The sequence below is a fragment of the Ambystoma mexicanum genome, chromosome 2p (genome assembly GCF_040938575.1).
Source record: "Ambystoma mexicanum isolate Mex_15411 chromosome 2p, UKY_AmexF1_1, whole genome shotgun sequence".
Classification (NCBI taxonomy): domain Eukaryota; kingdom Metazoa; phylum Chordata; class Amphibia; order Caudata; family Ambystomatidae; genus Ambystoma; species Ambystoma mexicanum.
Window position 1 is genome coordinate 1,347,085,980 of NC_090923.1, and position 22,691 is coordinate 1,347,108,670.

The window sequence follows — 22,691 nt, forward strand, 5'->3', positions numbered from 1 at the left end:
CACTAAAATCTGCTGCAGTGTTAAAACCTCAGACAGATGTTGAAAAGAAGAAGAGACTCAAAAGCCTGTTAAATGTCCAAGCAACAATACAACCAAATCATGAAGTCATGCCTTCAAAGAACGGCAGAGACAAAACATGTTATAGAGATGAGGTTTTCAACAGCACCATTCAAGAGCAGAATTCTTCGTAATCTATTACTTTCCTCATTTCGACGAAATTTGGTTCACTGACTTTTCCACATTTTTTACCATAAAAAAGTGGTAATATAATCGGCTGAAAAAAAAATGGCAAATTGCCATTCGCCAAAAGTGAGGAATACCAATGCCTCAGTCATCAGATAGTTGACTAAAAGGGGCTAAACAAACAATATCATGTGGAAATATCAAGTGGAAAATTGGGGGCTTATATGAAGCATGTTGTACATAGTACAGGGATTTCTTGCATTGGGTGCTGTGTCCAGTTTTAGAGGCAACCTCTCCAGAAGGATAGACAGAGTCGGGGTACAGTGCAGAAACTGGGCCCCAACATTTACTGTTTAGACTTCAAGCCCTATGAGGAAAAGCTCAAGAATGTAAACATGTCCTCAGTGAAGTAAAAAAAGGATGGGGACACTGGCCACCAGGGGGCGCACGGATGAGCTCTTCCTCCATGTGAGCTCTCCCTCCAAGGTCCGAGAAGCGGCTTGAGCCCCCACTTCAGGACCCCCCCCCCAGACAAAAAGTGAACAGGTGCTGCATGAACGTGCCCCCCAAACTGGAGAAAACCCGGTGGAAATCGGTGCAGGATTAGGGAAGAAATCATTGTATGACTGTGGGACCACCATAACTGCGACGGAACGAAAGCGAAACTACGGCCGTCCCACATTAAATCTTGATGAGACATTGCCAGACTCAGCGAACAATGTGTGGATCCTCACTGCAACACCCTGGTGGATCCCCACTGGACAGTGTGCAGACCACGGACCTCCCCAATGGCGAATGCAGCCAGAAAATAGCTTTGGCCCCTGATGGAGAAGAGAGTCTTGGGAGAGACCCCCTCCTAGCTGGACAGGCTCTGTGCTCCCCATATAGCGCTGGCAGTGGCGGCCCGTGTGCCGTCTGAAGATCCCTCTGCCTTGGTTGCAGTGTCGGCCGCCAGCGCGGAGTGCCGGAATGCGGGCACGGCATTCGCAACGAGGCCGGTGGCCCAATCTGGCAGTGCCGGCGTCGTAGTGGGCAATCTCCATCTGCTCCTACCGGCCGTGTGTTGACCCTTAATGCGGGTGACCGAATAGAGGCAGTGACCACAAGGAACAACAGACATTGCAACGGTGCCTGAAACCATCCAGAATGGTAGGAGAGCCCCTGCATTGCAGCGAAATTTGAGGGAATATGACATAAACATCACGGGCGCTGGATAATACGCGCTCCATGTGCGTGAGCGAGCCTGTAGATTCAGATGGGATGTAACTGAAACTCTCGGGGGCCACACTCCCCATTGCGCACACGCGCCATTGCTGTCATACACCTGAGAGGGGGGACGGATGCAAAGGGGCACGACGAGCACCTCCTTTCATTGAGGAATGACGCCACAGCAGATCAAACTAGGAAATAGATTCCACAGTGCCTTGTACGTGAAAGAAAACACAATATAACAAAACCCACAAGCACGGCATGGCCCCCCTGCATCTGTGTACTCCGTTACGTACTCACTGTGTGGCCCACTCTGGTTGTGGAATCCTGGAATCAGTCTGGAGACACGTGATTCTGAAGTTACAATCTGCAAAGGACTCGAACACAAGGCAATCAATCCGTAGCTACAGACTGATAATATGGACAAGGAGTGAGGGTATAGGTCTGGTCTATTATCCCCATGGACCACAACTAGTTTCTTGATACACTGCATACCCACCGAAGCAAGCATGAAACTGAAAGTCTGACTCAAAGACTCCAGATCCTCAGGGTGACACGAGACCACACTCCCCATAACGGAGAAGAACTCACTCGATTCCCAGCAGAGTGAGAACACATGGCAGAGGGCTATAGCAAAGGGGAACAAAATGGCAACCCTGCACTGTCTGTGTAGTAAAGGCTGCACAAAGTGAATCGAAGAGGCTCATGCACCGTTGACCGGCCTTCAACCCGCATAGATGCTCTGAATGTCTAGTCACTCCTGGAATCACACTGAAGCCACCAGTAATGAGTATTAATACAGAGGGTTGGGCCCCCAGCACCGGGGCGAGTGCCTCCTCCACCACAGCAAACACTATTTGGACATTAAAGTAAAATTAGCCAGGTACGCTTACTCCCCACCATTACCAGCTGCAGATAGCACAAATAAAGTGATCATGAATACGTCCGCGACTGAAGCAGCGGCGACAAAACGGGACATTGCTGCTCTCCTGAATGAGATAAAGACCATGGGAGCCAACATAAGTGGTAAAATAGACAAGATAACTCAACAAATGGACAGGATTCAAGAGAGACTTGAAGGTGTTGAAAACAATCAAACCTCCATAGATACCCTTGAAACCCAGATGGACTTACGAATAAGAGAGAGAGCAAAAGGAGGAGGAATTCTGACAAAAAATTGATGATTTGGAAAATCGAGAGAGAAGAAATAACCTAGGCTTTTTTGGCATCCCTGAACACGGGGGCATAACAGAAGAGAACCTCAGGAAAACGATCCAGGATATCATCAAAATATTGCTAGCGGACGAAGACATCGATGAGCCCAAAACGGAACGGATACATAAGGCCGGAGGGCCTACGGGTGGCCCAAGATCTGTCCTTGCCAGGTTTCACGGGTACCAGGATAAAGCTAGGATTCTCGAGAAAGCCAGGATCGGAGGCCCGCTCCCCCTCGGGGGAGCACAGATCACTATCTTTCAGGACTTATCGTCATTGACCTTGGCACTGAGGCGAATGTGCGCCCCCTTTACAAAATGGCTTAAGGAACGAGGAACTCGATACAGGTGGGGTTACCCCTTCTCCCTCTCATTCGAGCATGGAGGCAGGAAAGTACGACTGAAATCGGAAAGGGAGATTCGTGACTGCACAGCTGATCTTTTGGAAACGCGTCCAGAAGGTGGAGATCAGGAAGAAGCAGGACAGAATGGGAGACATTGGGAACTTCAAGGACCACGAAGGAAAAGAGTCAAGGGATCGAGGAAATACAGACGAGGCAATGTCAAACCCAACAGTGATAAATGAAGAGGACGACCGGCTAGAACGTACTGTACACATCGGTCCCTAAGATGCAAAATCAGACGGATCCAGAAGACCTGAGTATTCTGAACCGCTTGAGGTTCAAATGTAGAGGGTAGATATTTTGTCTGGGTGCTCCTCCCTAAAGGGAGAGCGGACGAACTGCTGATAACAGGCGGCGAAGTCGCATGAGACACCACATATTCTTTTACAGAGTTAATGTTTGGTTCCTGGGGATGGGAGGGGGGAAACGGGAAGGGGGCTCAAATATTATTGAGAATGTTCTTTGAATATGGGCCGTGAGGTAATGGTTCCCACTGGTGGTTTGACGTTGGAGCGACATTTCCAACCGATCCAGATCAGACGCCATCGACCAGGGATGGAGGTTGGAGAGGTTGGAGGGGGGAAGGAGGGAGGTGGGTCGGGAAGAGATTCCTCGCTGAGACCTGCAAGGATGCACACATGGTTCACCGGCATCTCGACAAAGTGTCAATTATTGCTGAAGGGTCCTCTAAAATGTAAGAAGACAAATGGCAGTTAATATAGACCAACATGTGGGAGACCTTGTCAGGGTGGGGACATTAAATGTCAAAGGCCTCAATTCCCAGACAAAGAGATCCTTAGTAAACCGTCAATTCCGCAGGGGGAAACTGGATATCCTCTTCCTGCAGTAAACAAAATATGCTAAGGGGAGGAATGAAGCTTCTGGGGACGCGAAGAGGGATAGAATTCTTGGGATCCGGATCTCTGAGAAGGGGGGAGTGGGATACTCATCCGAAAGGGACTAGGCTTCACAATTTCCAAGACATGGGGGGATGTCGAAGGGCGGGCTTTACTTGTCTCAGGCACTGCGGGAAAGGTAAGCATCACCCTTGCAACTATATACGCCCCCAACACGGGACAAGCAAGATTCTTAGCCAAAACAGTCCCTAGAATTATGCTAGTAGCAACTGGACATGTCCTCCTGGGAGGTGAGTTCAACCTGTGGGCGGATCCCAATTTGGATAGAAAAGCGGGTAAAAGGGAAACGAGCGATCCCACTGAAGGAGGGCGAAGTGAAGTTGCAAATATGTTTGATATATATGGCCTGAGAGATACATGGCGGCAACTCCACCCAGAAGCCCTGCACAATACCTTTATTAGGATTGATTACATATATTTAACAGGAGAAATGCACAATGCCACGAAAAGGTCTGATATTGTACCGATCACCTGGTCGGATCACGACATGGTCACGGCTGACATTGACTGGGAAATATTGCCTAGGAAAGGAGGCCGTTGGCGGTGCAATGAGATGCTCTGGAAAGATCCCGTTTTTAAAACTGAGATGGAAACTGAAATTACTGAATATATAAAGACGAACAACACCAGGGAAGTCTCCAAACTAATAGTATGGGAAGTAGGGAAAGCGACCTGGCGGGGAGTGCTGATTAGAGAGAGCGCTAGTAAGAAAAGGGAAATACACTTGATTGAAAATAAACTTAGGAAGAAGATTTGTCATCTGGACAGGGAAGCGAGGGAAGATGAATCTGGGAAAGCAGACAAGATTTTGGAGGCAAAGAAAAAGAGGGAGGAACTTCACCTTCCTGAACATGGAATGATAGCCCATAAATTGCAGATTCTAAGATAGAAGTTCTATGAGAAAGGGGATAAGGTGGACTCATTGCTGGCTGCCAAGTTACGTGCCCAACGGACGGAAGGTGCTGGAAATACAAAACCAGGACACCTACCGTATTGCGACCAATGCAGATATCCCAGAGGCCTTTGCCACATTTTACGAAGCTCTGTATAGATCCGAAACCTACCTCGGGGAGTCGGAAACTGATCCATACTTGTCCTCTGTGAAAATTCTGCAGATAACATAAGATGAAAGCCGGGCATTAGATGGTCCGATAACGGAAGAAGAGGTCAAGAATGCAGTCAAGAGACTGTCACTGGGCAAATCCCCCGGTGAAGACGGCTTCTCCACTGGATTCTATAAATCCTTTCTCTCCTCCCTTCTCCCTTTTATGGTAGAACTATTTAATGAAATCCTGGACACTGGAAGAGCTCCAGACTCTTTTGTCCGAGCCCTTGTTTGGGTGATCCCCAAAGAAGGTTGAGACCCTAAGCAATGCGGCTCATAGCGCCTTATATCCCTATTGAACATCGATGCAAAAATATATGCTAGAATCCTGGCAGCCCGACTAGAGAAGTATATGCCGCGTCTAATACACACGGATCAGGTTGGCTTCATATTGGGCAGACAAGGAGCTGACACTATGAGGAAGCCCTACACTTAATTAATGAATCTCAAACCATGAAAAATGACCCAGCTCTCCTCTCAGTTGATGCAGAGAAAACTTTCGACAGGGTGGAATGGGGCTTTCTGAAGGCAGTCCTCTGCAAAGTAGGAATAGGTCCGAAATTCTGGGGAGGGATCCAGGCTGTATATACATCACCCAAGGCCTCAGTCTTTGTCAACGGTGAATACCCTCGCTGGTCCGAATTAGGTAGGGGAACACGACAGGGATGCCCTCTCTCAGCAATCCTTTTTGCCCTCACTGTGGAACCCCTAGCCCAGAAACTGAGAGTCGACCCTCAAGTTGAAGGACTCAAACTGGGAACCACAGAGTATAAAGTAGCTTTGTACGCAGACAACCTACTCGTGCACATTTCGAATCCTATGTCCTCGATCCCCAGAGCAATCCAGCTGATTAAAGAGTATGGTACCCTCTCGGGTTTAAAAATGAACGAGGCCAAATCAATCTTATTTCCCCTGCACGAAACCACACAAGCAGACGTAGACAGACTCTCCCATCTGGGACTTATCCTGGAAAATTTCAAGTTTAAATACCTGGGCATACAGGTCACGAGAGACATTAACAAACTCTATGAAGCCAATTTCCCACCGCTCCTCCTAAAGTTCCACGCAGACCTAGCCAAATGGAAAACTCACAATATCATGGATGGGTAGCCTTAACGCGATAGAAATGGTACGTCTCCCTCGTTTCTTTATCCCTTCCAAATGCTCCCCATATGAATACTGAATGCCTTCTTTGAAGAGGCCAAAAGAGCCATTGTGAAGTTCCTATGGGATGGTAAAAGAGCGAGAGTAGCCTATGACACGTTAACATTACCTAAAAATAAGGGAGGAACGGGACTGCCATACCCGAAAAAATATTATGAGGCTGCCCAACTCTGAATTTTGATTCCCCACCTACGAAATTGTAAAGAACCTCAATGGGTTGCGATGGACAATCACTATCTCTCACCGGCAACAGTCTCTGAGTGGTTATGGGTCCTGAGAAACAAATTAGTACGGAGATTAAGAAAAATCACCCAATACTGGGGACCATTTGGGAAATATGGAGGGAGAGAAGAGATATGAAGGGTATAACTTCATGGCCGTCCCACCTGAGTCATTTATGGGCTCCTGGCTTTAGAGAGAATAGCCCTAATTTAGACAGATTTCAATCCTGGTTTGAAGCAGGCCTGGAGAGGGCGGGTCAGCTCTGGAAGCAGCAGTCCTTTATTACGATCTCTGAACTGGGTGAGAACCTTGGGCTGGGACCCCTCCCTGTCTTCCAGTTTTTGCAGATCAAGGGGGTTCTGACAAGGGTCGAATGGAAAGACAAAGTGGATAGAGAACTCATCCCCTTCGAGAAGCTCCTGAGCTCCAGAACAGAAATGAAGGGCTTAATATCCGCTATGTACAGGGAATTGGTTGAGGCGGGAAGGGGTTCCATGTCGCATCTGAAGAATAGATGGGAGAGGAATCTTGGAGAAGAGATTCACCCGAACATGTGGGCTAGGATGTGCAGGGCTGCCCCCCAGGTCTCTATAGCTTGCCAATACAAACTACATGCGATAGAATTACTACATAGGTGGCAATATGACCCCCTCAGGCTCTCCAGAATGTTTCAGTCACTAAGCCCACTATGCTGGCGTAAGTGTTGAGGAATCGCTGACTACTGGCACATGTGGTGGGACTGCCTCAGAAATAAGATCTATTGGAATGAGGTCTTGGGGTGGATCAAGGACCTCGACGGAGTCCTGAGGTCCGCAGATCCCTTTTTAGTTCTCTTCGGATTCGAGCAATGTGAAGACGAAAGAGAAAAAATCAAGGGCCTAGCAGCCCACCTATTATTAGCGGCCCGCGCCACTTTAGTCAACAAATGGAAGTCAGAACAAACACTAAGCAAGGGAGAATAGATTAATGTTGCATCAAACATGTGTGTCATGGAAAAGATCACTGCAACCCTACACGGAAAATCGACCCAATGTGACACAAGGGGCCTCATTACGACCCTGGCGCTAATGGTTTAACGGCGCCGTAAAGAGCGTCAGCGCCGTTAAACCATTAGCGCCTGATTACAAGGTCCCTTAGCGGGTTGGAGGCTTTAACGCCTGCTTTTTGCAGGCGTTAAAATCCAACCCGCTAAGGAACCTTGGAGCTAATTACGGCAACCGTAATTTACGGTGCCGTAATTAGCGCCTTCCCCATCCCCATGGTGCTATTAGCGCCATGGCTGCCTCCATACCGGCCTCCAATACCGGGTTCCTTCAATGGGGAATTACCGGGTCATTCCAACATTGGAGGACCCGTTAATTCCTCCTTGAAGGAGCCGTTCCCCATTCCCATTTGAGCCCCCATAGGGCTCAATGGGAATGGGGAGGGAGGTAATAACGGGCACATTACAAATGGCCCGTTATTAGCTCCCTCTTCCCATCGCGGGACCCGGAAAGGACATCTGGTTTTACCAGACGTCTGTTCCGGGTCCCGCAAAGGGAACCTCATAATAGGCGCTCCCGTATTGAAGGGTACCGGTCCCGTACCGTCACCCTTCATTACGGGAGCGCCAGGGTCGTAATGAGGCCCAATGACTTTTGGAAGGCAGGGAAAAATTGTTTTGGGTGGGAAAGGGGTGAGGGAGTGAAAATGTTATTTTTTGAATAAAGTAAAGGCTTTCTTTTCTGGGCGACAGAAATGTTTCACACAGATATGTTCCACTGGATCTGTTCTTTCTTTGAGTACTGTTTGTAATGCCCCTTTACATGACTTTGAAAATGTCAATAAATTCAAATAAAAAAAAAAAAAAAAGGATGGAAACATGCTAATTCTTAATAAGAATAATATATAAGAGGCAAGACATTTTCAGTGTAGCAGTAATCCTCGACCAAAGTCCCCAATAATATGCAAGAAGGGAGAGACGTGTGAGTTGAATTACAGATCATTTGCGTGCAGAAAGAGTGGTGGATGCAAAAGGTCCTTGTAAGTAAATAGGAACATTTACACATTGTATGGCTTGGTGGTTCTGATATGCATTCAAATCATATTTTGCTATGTTTCAGGCGCTCTTTTAGCATTGAGACAGCCTTTTAAAAAGTAATCATTAGTAAGTGCATCACTTTCCGAATTCCAACTCTGATCTATGTGTGACAATGTCAGGCACACTAACTATACCTACACATTGGTGTTGCTTTGGTTCTTGCCTGTACCCTCAGAGGCAATGATGAAGTAAGACTTCTGCTTAGGAAAGTCCCTCAGGAGCTCAAGGTCAGAAATCAAGTCCAGAACGTAATCGTGGCCCGCAAGCTCTGCCCACTGACTGCCATCTTTCATTGACACAGACCATCCTCGCCAGTCGCTGGTGATTCCTCTGAGTAAAGAAAAAACACATATGAATTTATCTGGGTGCAAATACTGTCGTTCAAAAGACCTACAAGAAATGATAGGTAAGAGTTTGATATCAAAACATAAAACTAAGGAAGGAGGGAGATGCCATTCAAATCTTTGACTATTGATGCCTGAATGCCATTGGAGGCATCCATGTTTAAATAATAGTAATCCAATCAAATCAGAGAGACTCCTGCCTGTAGTGGTGCTGGGTCAGAGGGCATTGTGGGGAGGATTCCCTAGCCAGTACCACAATTTTCCTATAAAGTGACAGAAGCAAGGGCTTGTCACATACTAACAGGGAACAGAGCAATCTTTAAGCAATCTATGCAATAATGGTTAATAGATTCATGGATGTCACTTGGGTAAATTTGAATGGACCAGCAGAACAATTACCATGGATTCACCAATGCCCCCGGAAGAAGCACATAACACCACAAACCAAGGATGAAATACTGATCAGGCGCATGGCATACCTCATTTGCTTTTACTTTTACTTACTTTTACTTTAATAATTTGTATAGCGTTCACCTTGGACCCATAGGGTGCTTGACAAACAAAAAGCTGATAAAGGTCATATCAGGCAACATACTAGTATGGAGAGGCACTCAGGGGGAGGCATGGGAAAGGTCATACAAACAACCATGTCTTTAGTTGTCTCTTGATTGGCTCTAGTCTGTTCTGAAATCTAAGATCAGACGGAAGGTCATTCCAAGCCTTAGGAGCGGCAATAGAGAAAGCCCCTTTTTCTGTCTTCTTGGTTCTGCATTGAGGGATCATTAGAATGTTCTGATTATTAGATCTAAGAGATCTGCTGGAGGCCTTTTCCACAATAAAATCCTGCAGATAGCGAGGCATGGTATCCAGGGTGCATTTATATGTAATCACTAAGAGGCGATAGCGAATGCGGGCCTCCACAGGGAGTCAATGCAAAGCTCTTCTGGCCTCTGTGACGTGGTCAAGTCTGGAGAAGCCCACAACCACCCTAACACCCCCATTCTGAATTACTTGTAGTCTGCTCACTTCCGATTTGCTAAAACTGGCTAAGAGGCTGTATCAATAATCTAGTTTAGCACCTACTATAGCTCTGGCTATAGTCTCAGCGTTAGCGTGTGTTATGAGGGGTTGAAGGTGAGCAAGAAGTTTAATATAGTAGGCGGCTGCCGAGACCAAGCTCCCTAAATGGGCTTTCATTGTGAGATCCTGGTTTAAAGTTTTCTTGTAGACTCCAAGTACCCTTACGGCATGTTCAAATGGAAAGGGTCTGCAAACCCTTGCCGTTATTCCATATTTTGCAGTGTGACTGGCCACCATTGGATCGATATATTACCGTAGGTGGTGTTTACTGCATGTGGCAATATCACATGTGGCAATTTCCACCACACAAAACCTGGCTGTTATTAGTGAGTTACCGTTTTGAAACTCTGCATTTGGTGGTGCGGTAAGTTGCCGTAATTCTATCATGTCACATTTTTACTGCACCAATAAACACAAAAAAATAAGGTCCAAAGAGGGAGCAGACAGTGCGGATAATCATGCTTCCAAAAACACACTTATCTTGGGTCAAACAGGAGCGGGAGACAAGCCAGGCTGCTTTGCATGGTGATGTTGTCTGTGGTCGACCTGCTTTGCTGTATGAGTGAGATTGCAATTCAAGAAGGCAGACCACCAAGTGTCATAAATCACCAAAGTGTCAACTGAAAAGGATGCAGTAACCAAAAAAGGATACAATTTGGTAGGGCTTTTCTGGATCCTATCTTCACACGACTTGATTGTAGGCAGGTCAAATTAGACCTTCCAAATGATACAACTCTCTGACTGAATAAAACAGGCAGAGAGATGGATCACTGGAAAGGGCGTGGGAATTGTACAGGAAGTATGCCTAGAATAGATAAGTATCATAAGACACTGTCCCAAGTTAAATACGAAGAAACACAGAATTGGGATTAATTCAGACACTGACCTTAAGGCTAAACTTGAAGAGGACTTGAAGAGTCCCAAGAGTTGAACAAAATGACAAAGGAAGGGAGGATTAGTAAGGGAGACTTATCCCGAACGGCACGAGGCTCTCGCTAGATACCGGGTTGGTGCACTACAGGATAGCGTCCAATGTACTGTGCACATTCACCTTCCAATAGTTCATGAAATACTTCCTTTCCCACAAAGAACAAAATAAGAATCTCACCTGTTGACTGTCACAGGTACCAAAAGTTCGAAGTAGTTCAGAAAAACACGTGCAGGATTGAACGCGACAGCATACATGCAGCCAAGCCAGCCGCGCTTGTAGACAGAGTTTCCGCGTGAAGAATTAGACACGCGAACAGGATTCACGAAGCCCTGGACAGCCGCGCTTGAAGACAGCATCCGCGTGGAGATTTGGCACGTGAACTGGATTCACGCAGCTCAGGACAGCCGCGCTAGCAGACAGCGTCCGCGTGTAGATTTGGTACGCAAACTGGATTCACGCTGCTCAGGACACCCGCGCTTGCAGAGAGCTTCCGCGTGGAGATTTGGCACGCGAGCAGGATACACGCAGCTCAGGACAGCCACGCTTGCAGACAGCGTCTGCGTGGAGATTTTGCATGCGAACAGGCTTCACGCAGCTCAGGACAGCCGCGCTTGCAGACAGCGTCCGCGTGGAGATTTGGCACGCGAACAGAATTCACACAGCTCAGGACAGCCGCGCTTGCAGGTAGCGTCCGCGTGGAGATTTGGCACGCAAACAGGATTCACGCAGCTCAGGACAGCCACACTTGCAGACAGCGTCCGCGTGGACATTTTGCATGCGAACAGGCTTCACGCAGCTCAGGACAGCCGCGCTTGCAGACAGCGTCTGCGTGGAGATTTGGCACGCGAACAGGATACACGCAACCCAGGAATTAGCGTGTGGAGGAAAACAAGCTCAAATTATGCCAAAGAAGTTTGCTGAAAGGAATGCGAGAACGCAGATCCGGAGTTCAGCTACCAACGCCAAAATTGACTTAATCAGAAGCAGCGAAGGGAGTTTTCACGCTGCTTATGAACGCACTGCCGTGATACACGTGACGGACCTAAGTCACGTGAAAATTAACGACGTGAAAAATGCAGACGTCGTTTTCCGGGCAATGTATCGAACAACCTCCATTTTGAGTAAAAAGGTCTATTGGTTCTATGGGCGTAACTCATCTTGTATGGAGAAGTTGTTCCTGGTCCAGAGGTATGTCCGGCAGGCATGACAGTGCCACCCCCCAAAGGAGCAGCTTCTCCCCTTTTCGAGTGGAATCACCTTAATAAAGCAGGCGCATGAATGTTCGACAGAGGTTCCCAGGATCTATCCTCGGGACCATAACCTTTCCAATCTACCAGATAAAATGGTTTACCAGACCGCAACCTCATGTCCAGAATGTCATGCACTTCATATTCGTCTGACCCTTTCACTGAAATAGCAACAGGCCGTATAGGTAATCTAGTAGCATCCGTACACGGTTTGATGAGCGATACGTGGAAAACAGGATGCACTCGCCACCGTTGTGGCAAAGCCAGACGGACAGCAGCCGGATTTATAACTTGGAGAACTTCATATGGCCCAATGTATTTAGGCAACAATTTCCTTTTGCCCGGTATTCTCAAGTTTTTTGTGGACAGCCATACCTTCATTCCTGCTTTGTAGACAGGTGCAGGAATTCTATGAGCGTCGGCATAGTACTTGTCTCGTTTTTTAGCTTGTTCCAATTGCTGCTCAACTTTCTTCTGTAGACATTTAAGATCCCTAAAAGTACGTCCTGCTGCAGGAGTATCCAAAGACAAACTGGAGTCAAAAGGAATGGAACATGGATGTTGCCCATACAAAGCATAGAAAGGTGAAGTACCTATAGCACTATGATAGGAATTGTTATAGGCGAACTCTGCTGCCGGCAGAACATTGAGCCAATCTGACTGAAACTGCAAGCACAAACATCGCAGATATTGTTCCATAGTGCTATTGACTCTCTCAGTCTGTCCATCCGTTTGAGGGTGATAAGCACTAGACAACCTGTCATCAATTAATAATGCAGAATTTAGTGCCTTCCAAAAACGTGACGCAAATTGTGATCCCCTGTCAGTGATGATCACTGAAGGTAGACCAAAAAACCAGAATATATGCCGGATGAATAGATCAGCCAGACCAGCAGCTGTTGGTACACCAATACAGGGAATGAAAAGCGCCAATTTTGTAAAGTAGTCCACCACCACCCATATGGTATCGTAGCCTTTATTTCTTGGAAGTTCCACCACAAAATCGATTGATATCATGTCCCATAGTTTTTTGGGAACTGGTAGAGACTGGAGTAAACCAACTGATTTGCCAGGAGTAGTCTTGCATTGACTACATACCGAACATGCTGAAACATAATTTATAACATCTTGTGTTATAGACCGCCGCCAACACCATCTTTTCAATAGCTCTTGAGTCTTCTTCTGTCCAGGATGAGCGGCAATCAAAGAATCATGACCCCAACTGAGGGCTTTTTTCTGAATGGTATCAGTTGGTAGATAGAGTACTCCTTTTTTAAAAGGCAAACCATTGTATAAATCAATGTTCAATTCTTGGATCAATTGTGGATTTAGTTTCACCCACTCCTGTAAGTCGTTTTTTAGAGAAGGTTGTGCACAACAACTACATATCACGTGCTCTGCCAACAGCTTATTTTGTACCGATGATTCTTCTTTCACCTCTTCACCGATGCGAGACAAAGCATCAGATTTGACATGTTGTCTGGCAGGGCGATAAGTAATTTGAAAATCATATTGAGCAAAGAAAACATGCCATCTGGCCTGTCTAGCTGTGAGACATTTCATAGTTTTAAATGACTGAAGATTTCTATGATCGGAATACACTATCACCTGATGTTTGGCCCCAAGAAGATGATGTCTCCACTCTCGGAAAGCATCTTTGATTGCAAGTAACTCACGCTCAGTGACAGTATAGTTCTGTTCATAAGGGGTAAGTTTACGTGAAAAGAAAGCAACTGGATGCTCCTCCTTAGTTTCTGCACAAATCTGTGAGAGTACCGCTCCCGTAGCGACACTGGATGCGTCTGCTTCAACGATAAACTGACCATCCGGATCAGGATGCTGAAGTACAGGTGCAGTTGTAAATGCTTCTTTTAACTTCTCAAAGGAAGCTTGAGCATTCTGGTTCCAACAGAATGGAATTTTAGAGCTAGTTAAAGCTGTCAACGAGGCCACTGTTTTGGAGAAAGAACGAATAAATCTGCGATACAAATTCTTAAATCCTAGAAAAGACTGTAGTGACTTGACATTGTGTGGGATAGGCCAATTCAATATAGCTTTCACTTTAGAATGACTCATTCGAACACCATGATAGGTAATGTCATAACCCAGAAATTCCACTTCTTGTGTATGAAAAACACATTTCTCGACTTTAACAAAAAGTTTATTCTCTCTAAGTCTTTGTAAGACAGCTGAGACGTGTTTAACATGTTCTGGAAAGGATGATGAATATATCAAAATGTCATCCAAGTAAATCACCACGAATTGATCCATCATATCTTAGAAGATATCGTTCATGAAGAACTGAAATGTGGCGGGAGCGTTACAAAGACCAAAAGGCATCACTAAATATTCGTAAAGGCCGTACCGCGTCTTAAAAGCGGTCTTCCATTCGTCTCCTTCACAAATGCGAACCAGATTCTAAGCGCCGCGCAAATCCAATTTAGAGAAGTACTTGGAAGTTCCTAATTGGTCTAACAGGACATTAATCAATGGTAAAGGATACTGATTCTTTATGGTGATGTCATTAATAGCCCTGTAATCAATGCAAGGCCTTAGGTCTCCTTCCTTCTTTGGAACAAAGAATAAAGGAGAGGAAGCCGGCGATTGAGATGGCCGTATGAATCCCATATCCAGAGCTTTATCGATATATTCTTTCAAGACAGCATCTTCTTTGAGAGTCAAAGAATATACTCGACCAGTAGGAATTTTAGCTCCAGGAATCAATTCAATTGGACAATCATATTGCCTATGTGGAGGAAGCTGTTCTGCCTGACCTTTGTCAAACACATCGGCAAAATCTGCATATTCACTTGGTATATGCGTACCTTTCTGATGTACCACATTGATAGCAGAGATTCCTTCAATAGAGGCCAACATATGTGATTTATTTGATACCACCTGGCTGGTAAAACAATGATCGTTACAAAAAACTGAAGGATATTGGATCAATCCCGTAACCCAGTCTATTGCGGGATTATGAAGTGTCAACCAATTCAGTCCAAGTATTATTTGGTATTGAGGAGCCGCAATGACATCGAAGACTATTTCCTGCGAATGACCATTTGATAAAGTCATCTGAATAGGTACAGTCTCCTGAGTTACCATACCGGAAATCAAGATTGATCCATCCACTGTATTAACAGTTTCAGGTTTGTTCTTGTCTATAAGGGGTATAGAACATTTCTTGGCATATGTGATATCAATGTAATTATTAGTGGCTCACGAGTCAACCATAGCCTTGGAAGCCAAGTCTTGATCATTGAAACGTAGCATCATCTCAACAGCTATCGGTGCATGAGCTGGAAATGTAATGGAGTCCGATGTAACACTCGACACAGGGACTCCTGCTACTGTCGAGTTTTGGCGTTTCCCGAAGGCTTATTTGGTCTTTTAGGACATGCCACCAATAAATGCTCAGAGGAACCGCAATACATACATGAGTTATTTCTCTTTCGGTTCTCTCTTTCGGCTTTAGATAACCGGCCTCTCACCGCGCCAATTTGCATTGGTTCAGGATCATTCGAAGAATGTGCCGGTGTATCAGAACGAACTGGTGCCGGAAGAAAAGCTTTTTTCTCTCCTTTGCGGGCATTTCTTCGGGCATCAATTTGTAAAATTAAATCAAGAAACTCTGAAAAACCTGTAGGAACCACTGGAACCGTGGACAAAGCGTCCTTGAGTTCTTCTGAAAGACCCTTGTAGAAAACAGTCGTCTTCTTGTCTTCCGGCCATCGGGTTTCGGCCGTTAATTGGTTAAATCGTGCAATATAAGCCAACAGAGGTTGAGTAACTTGTTGTAAATTCAACAACTCCAGATCTGTGGCTTGAGTAGCATAGCGCATATCAAAGACTTTGTTCATAGCCGCCAGAAGATCATCGCAATCGTACAACAAGGGGCTATTTGACTCCAATAAAGGATTTGCCCAAGCAGCAGCTATACCCCGCAAATGAGAAAGCACGAATGATGCTTTAGTAGTAAGATCAGGAAATGAATTAGGTCGGCAAAGGAAATGAAGTCGGCACTGATTAACAAAGGTTCTATAGGTTTTAGGATCACCTGTGAACCTTTGCGGAGGATCCAAGGGAAATTGTGTAGGCATAACCACTTTAAGAGTTTCCTGTGATAATGATGGTGTCGTAGTCCCAGATCCAGATGCAATGGCTGCTGGAATCTGTACTCCCTGAGGAGTGACATGCATGGCATCTTGCATAACATCCATTCGATGCCGTAGCATATCCTGTGCCATATTCATTTCATTTCTCAAGTCAGAAATTAACTGAGTCAAAACAGTTATAGGATCCGTACCCTCCATGGCTTCTGATTCTGTCATAAATCACCAAAGTGTCAACTGAAAAGGATACAGTAACCAAAAAAGGATACAATTTGGTAGGGCTTTTCTGGATCCTATCTTCACACGACTTGATTGTAGGCAGGTCAAATTAGACCTTCCAAATGATACAACTCTCTGACTGTATAAAACAGGCAGAGAGATGGATCACTGGAAAGGGCGTGGGAATTGTACAGGAAGTATGCCTAGAATAGATAAGTATCATAAGACACTGTCCCAAGTTAAATACGAAGAAACACAGAATTGGGATTAATTCAGGCACTGACCTTAAGGCTAAACTGAAGAATTCCAGGACAGTTTCTTGAAGAGTCCCAAGAGTTGAACAAAACGACAAAGGAAGGGAGGATTAGTAAGGGAGACTTATCCCGAACGGCACGAGGCTCTCGCTAGATACCGGGTTGGTGCACTGCAGGATAGCGTCCAATCTACTGTGCACATTCACCTTCCAATAGTTCATGAAATACTTCCTTTCCCACAAAGAACAAAATAAGAATCTCACCTGTTGACTGTCACAGGTACCAAAAGTTCGAAGTAGTTCAGAAAAACACGTGCAGGATTGCACGCGACAGCATACACTCAGCCAAGCCAGCCGCGCTTGTAGACAGAGTTTCCGCGTGAAGAATTAGACACGCGAACAGGATTCACGCAGCCCTGGACAGCCGCGCTTGAAGACAGCATCCGTGTGGAGATTTGGCACGCGAACTGGATTCACGCAGCTCAGGACAGCCGCGCTAGCAGACAGCGTCCGCGTGTAGATTTGGCACGCAAACTGGATTCACGCAGCTCAGGACAGCCGCGCTTGCAGACAGCTTCCTCGTGGAGATTTGGCACGCAAACAGGATACACGCAGCTCAGGACAACCGCGCTTGCAGACAGCTTCCTCGTGGAGATTGGGCACGCGAACAGGATACACGCAGCTCAGGACAGCTGCGCTTGCAGACAGCGTCCGCGTGGAGATTTGGCACGCGAACAGGATTCACGCAGCTCAGGACAGCCGCGCTTGCAGGTAGCGTCCGCGTGGAGATTTGGCACGCGAACAGGATTCACGCAGCTCAGGACAGCCGCGCTTGCAGACAGCGTCCGCGTGGAGATTTGGCACGCGAACAGGCTTCACGCAGCTCAGGACAGCCGCGCTTGCAGACAGCGTCCGCGTGGAGATTTGGCACGTGAACAGGATACACGCAACCCAGGAATTAGCGTGTGGAGGAAAACAAGCTCAAATTAGGCCAAAGAAGTTTTCTGAAAGGAATGCGAGAACGCAGATCCGGAGTTCAGCTACCAACGCCAAAATTGACTTAATCAAAAGCAGCGAAGGGAGTTTTCACGCTGCTTATGTACGCACTGCCGTGATACACGTGACGGACCTAAGTCACGTGAAAATTAACGACATGAAAAATGCAGATGTCGTTTTCCGGGCAATGTATCGAACAACCTCCATTTTGAGTAAAAAGGTCTATTGGTTCTATGGGCGTAACTCATCTTGTATGGAGAAGTTGTTCCTGGTCCAGAGGTATGTCCGGCAGGCATGACACCAAGATATTGACTCGGTCCGCAAGGCCACGGGAAGTAGAGGCCGAACCAAATGAGCAGCAAGAACGCTGCCTTCCAATTAGAAAACAGCAATTCAGAATCAAAGTATCAATCGCCACAAGTCGGAAAGACATGTAGAAGGGAAGTCCCGGGGATAAGGGGCTAGTCCCTTTCAAAGGAGCAGCCGTCTTAAGTGTGTGGGCGTTTGGAGAAGACATGACTGTGGAGGAAGCTGGAATGAGGAGACAGGAGGAGACAGGAGGTTGAAGGAAGGCAATAGGGTGGATGAAGTGCCAGCGTGAGAAGAAAGTTGTGAAGGAGAAAAGTGAGAAGAAGGTAGGGGAGAATCATAATGAGGTGCTGGTCGAGCTGTGTAAATGAGGTCGAGGAGGGTGAGAAGACAGGACAGGAGGATGAGAAAGAACACCAGGAGGTGGGGGAGGAGAGGTTAGAAGACAAGAGCAGAGGGGAGGAAAAACATCAGGATTTGGAGAGAGGAGGAAAATGGTGAAATGACAAAAGGAGAGGGGAGAAGAAACATTAGGAGTCAGTGTGAAGAGTAGTAGTAAGGTAAGAAGATAGGATAAAAGGAGAAGATGGGCATCAGAGGTTGGAGTGAGGAGGAGGAAAAGTGACGGCACATCAGACACCAAGAAACCAAAGGTTATAGTGTGGAAAGGGGTGAGACCTGAGGCAGATCAGCGGGAGCCTCAAACGGGAGAAGCACCAACATTGCAGCGAGGCACACTGAGGAGTTGCAGATGAAATAGGAGGAAATAGAGGAGAATAGAGTAAGTGAAGACCCCATAGATTTAACCCTGTGGTGAGATGTTGAGGAGTAGAGAGTGGGCTGGTGACTCCAGTGGCGAGAGGCCTAGTAACAAGCCAGTGAATGTTCTAGGGTCACCTCTTATCTGTCTACTTGTCGGGGGCATTGTTTTAGGAAAAGTGCATATTTCCAGGAAGGTTCAGACACAATACAAAGACAAGTACACAACACCATTGAGGAAAACACAGGATTAATGCAACCACAATTAAAGTTCTGGGGCATGGTTTGAGGCACATAATATGAGAGAATAAGTAGTATGCCTTAAACAGAAGTACACAACAGCTTATCTTCCAACATGGCAATGGCAAACGAAATTCAAAACATTCAAAACAAAGCTTTACTAGCAACTAAGCCTCGGTTTCATGTAATTTCAGTATGGTAATATTACATACATCACAATAAAATCCCTCCATTAAAGTAAATCCTTGTATTCACAATTGTTATTAGACTAGAGAAAGTGAGCACTACTTGTTGTATCTTGAATTATTGATAACCTGGTCTGGCAGGGATACAATCGTTTGTTAATGGGCGTCGGACCAACTTTGGAGGTGAGTGCTGCCTGGCGCTGCTTTGAAATATTTACATGCTCTATGTTCAGATCAGTGCTGAGAGTGTTTCATGATCTTCAGTTGCTGCTGCTCAGCAGCTACTCCTGCAAGACTGTGCCATGCTCCTGCCCACGAGCAGAGTGACTTTCTGACAGTTAGGTGCCTGCATTGCTCAAAATGGGTTACTTTTCTGCTTTGTTGCAGTCTGTCTTGGAACACTTGGAAGATGCAGGATCTCAGCATTTGAGACACTTTGAGAGACTGGCTCAAAATCAGCATAGGCAGTGATCCAGTGGCCGAACATCACTCTGGACCTGAGACCTAGGAGGAGGTTTCCCCACCATACTCAGGCGACCTAAAGACACAGCCTGGAAAGCAGGATGTTCAAGAGAGGACCTTCATCTAAGGACTGTGAGTGGCGGGAAGAGGCCAGTCAATCCCCAAGAGGAACTGCGAATGACATTCTACTTTGAGTTATTTTCCTCTAGTTTGTAGATAACCTGTTCACATTTTACCCCACATCTGTTCTTTTTTGTCAAGCAATCAGGAGCAAATTGGACCTGGGCTTCATGACAACTGGAGGACTTGCTGTTGACGTTTGATCCTGACCCAAAGACAGGGGTGCACTAGACCACTTTGAGGTTGGCCCTCGAGAGGTGAGAAGAACAAGTTACTTCTTACCTTGTAACGTTCTTTCGACGGGATATTCCTGCGACGTACTCCTTATCTTTGATAATACGTTTCCAGCTTGCTGGCCTCGGAAATTTTTTCTGTAGAGGGCGCTGCGCGTCGACGTCCGCCGAGTCGATGTCCCTCGACGGCTACCGTATCGGCGCTGACGTCACCATGCCCATAAATAGCCACGCGCGGCATCCGTTGCTCAGTTCCGTTTTATAGCATAAGAAAAGTCATGCCTGAATTGGTTATTGACCTTGAAGGAGCGTAAGCTGCAACCACAAGGGAAGTATTACTGCGGGGATCGATGGGAGGGGTGATAAGGAATACGTCGGAGGAACATCCCGTCGAAAGAACGTTACAAGGTAAGAAGTAACTTGTTCTTCGAAGGGATTGTGTCCTCCGACGTATTCCTTATCTTTGATAGACTCCCATAGCAGTGGCATGTAATTGGAGGTGGGAGTAAGAATGTTTTGGAGGATAAACATTATTTAATCCCTTGAGAAATTGTATCACTAGAGGTAGTTTGAAATATGATGGTTCCTCCGCAGTACGCTTGAAGATTGAAAACGCTGCTAGATAGCTTTTACAGTGCCAACTTGAAGGCCTGAGTTTGCCAAGTAGAGTAGAAAGGATAACACTGTTGGTGTACCACATGAAAAAGGGTTGATATTCCCTTCTCTGCACCAGCTGCAAAATTTGTTCCAACGGCAGCGGTATAAAGACTTTGTTGCTGGCCTTCTAGCCGAAAGCAACACCTCCATGACGTCATCAGGGAGACCCCAATCCTTGTACCTCACCCTTTCAGAAGCCAAGCGTGAAGGTTGAGGGTTCTGATGTCTGGATGGAGAATCTGACCTCCCTTCTGCGAGAGAAGATTCTCTTTGAGTGGAAGACGGATTGGAGGGCAGATGGACATATCTAGAAGGTCCGGGTACCACGTTCTCCTGGCCCAGTCCGGGGCAATTAGGATCATGGTTTTCCAGAATCTTCTCAACCTCCTGATCATTTGAGGAATAACAGGGACTGGTGGAAACGCATAAAGGAGTGGAAACTCCCAGTCCACTACGAACGCGTCTCCTAGAGCTCCTCTCGGGGGAAAGTCCCTTGAACAGAACAAATCGCACTTCCTGTTGGTGCTTGTGACGAACAGATCCACCTGAGGGGTTCCTCAAAGGGTGAAGATCTCTTGAAGGACTTCCTGAGCTAGCTCCCACTCGTGGGAGACTGTGCTCTGCCTGCTCAGAGCGTCCGCTGTCAAGGTGGCCTGCCGTTAGAGAGATTCCTTCTCGAATTGCCCAAAACCAGAGCTGCATTGCCTCTCTGCACAGTGGCAGTGACCCTACGCCTCCTCTTTTGTTGAGGTAGTGCATGGCCGCCGTGTTGTCTGTCATTATCAGGACATTTCTCCCCTGTACTGATGGCAGGAAAGCTTTCAGCGCTAGTCTGATCGCTCTCAGCTCCAATAGGTTGATGTGTAGTCTGGACTCCGATGGAGACCAAGAGACTGCTGATGCTCAAGTCGTTGGCATGGGCTCCCCACCCGTGAGTGAGGCCGTCTGTGACTACTGTTATCTCCGGCCATGGTTGCCAAAACAGTTCTCCTTTTAAGATGTTCTCTGGATAGGCCCACCATTGAAGGTCGTGGGCTACTTTGTCCGGAATCCGGAGGAGATCTGTCATTCTCTCTGAGAATTGCGACCACTGAGTTCTCAGTGCCCACTGAAGAGATCTCATTCTCAGGCGAGCCTCTGGCACCAGGAAGATGCAGGATGCCATAAGGCCTAGCAACCTCAAAAAGTCGAAGGCTGGGAGACGTTGGGCATTTTGAAACTTGTTGACCATCTGCAGAATATCTTGAGCCCTCACCTCTGGTGGCGAGGCTTTTCCCAGGGAAGTGTCCAGGACCGCTCCAATGAACTGGAGTCTCTGTGATGGTATCATCTGTGACTTCTTTAAATTGAGGGAGAAGCCCAGTTTGTGAAGGAAGTGGCAGACATAATCTAGCTGGGTCTGAGCTTGTTCCAAAGATACAGCCCTGATCAGCCAATCGTCTAGGTAGGGGTAGACGTGGATCCCTTCCCTCCTTAGACTCGCAGCCACTACCGACATTAGCTTGATGAAGACCCTCGGGGCAGAGGTCAGCCCAAATGGCAGAACTCGAAATTGATAATGAGAGTCGCCAATTGCGAACCTCAGGTATTTCCTGTGTTTGGGATGGATTGGCACATGGAAATAAGCACCCTGAAGGTCCAGAGATACCAGCGAGTCCTGGAGCTGGAGGGCCTGAAGGATCTGAGAGAGAGTTACCATCTTGAACTTGTCCTTCCTGAGGAACTTGTTCAATTCTCGTAAGTCCAGGATGGGTCTCAGTCCTCCGTCCTTCTTTGGTATGAGAAAGTAGGGGGAGTACCAGCCCTTGTTCCTGTCCACTACAGGTACCGGTTCTATGGCACCTTTCTCTAGCAGGTCTATAATTTCCTGCAAGAGGAGCGGATCTGGAACTCTTAGAGTGCTGTTCCCCGGTGGATGACTCTGAGGGATGTATAGAAAGGGTAGGCAGTAACCCTGGGCAACTGTCTCCAATGCCCAAGCATCTGACGTTATAGCCTGCCATTCCGTCAGATGGTGAGTTAACCTGCCCCCTACAGGTGTCTTGT

The 22,691-nt window shown here is 46.7% G+C and overlaps 1 protein-coding gene across 2 annotated transcripts in view; it reads right to left on the reverse strand.

Annotated features, from left to right (window-relative positions):
- The window catches only part of MYO15A (myosin XVA), a 3,541,761-nt gene that overhangs the window by 2,230,054 nt on the left and 1,289,016 nt on the right, over nucleotides 1–22,691 (reverse strand). For both annotated transcript variants that reach the window (XM_069645706.1, XM_069645705.1), the window contains exon 31: nucleotides 8,637–8,828. In XM_069645706.1, the coding sequence (XP_069501807.1) occupies nucleotides 8,637–8,828 (192 nt within the window). The remainder of the gene's footprint in view (nucleotides 1–8,636; nucleotides 8,829–22,691) is intronic.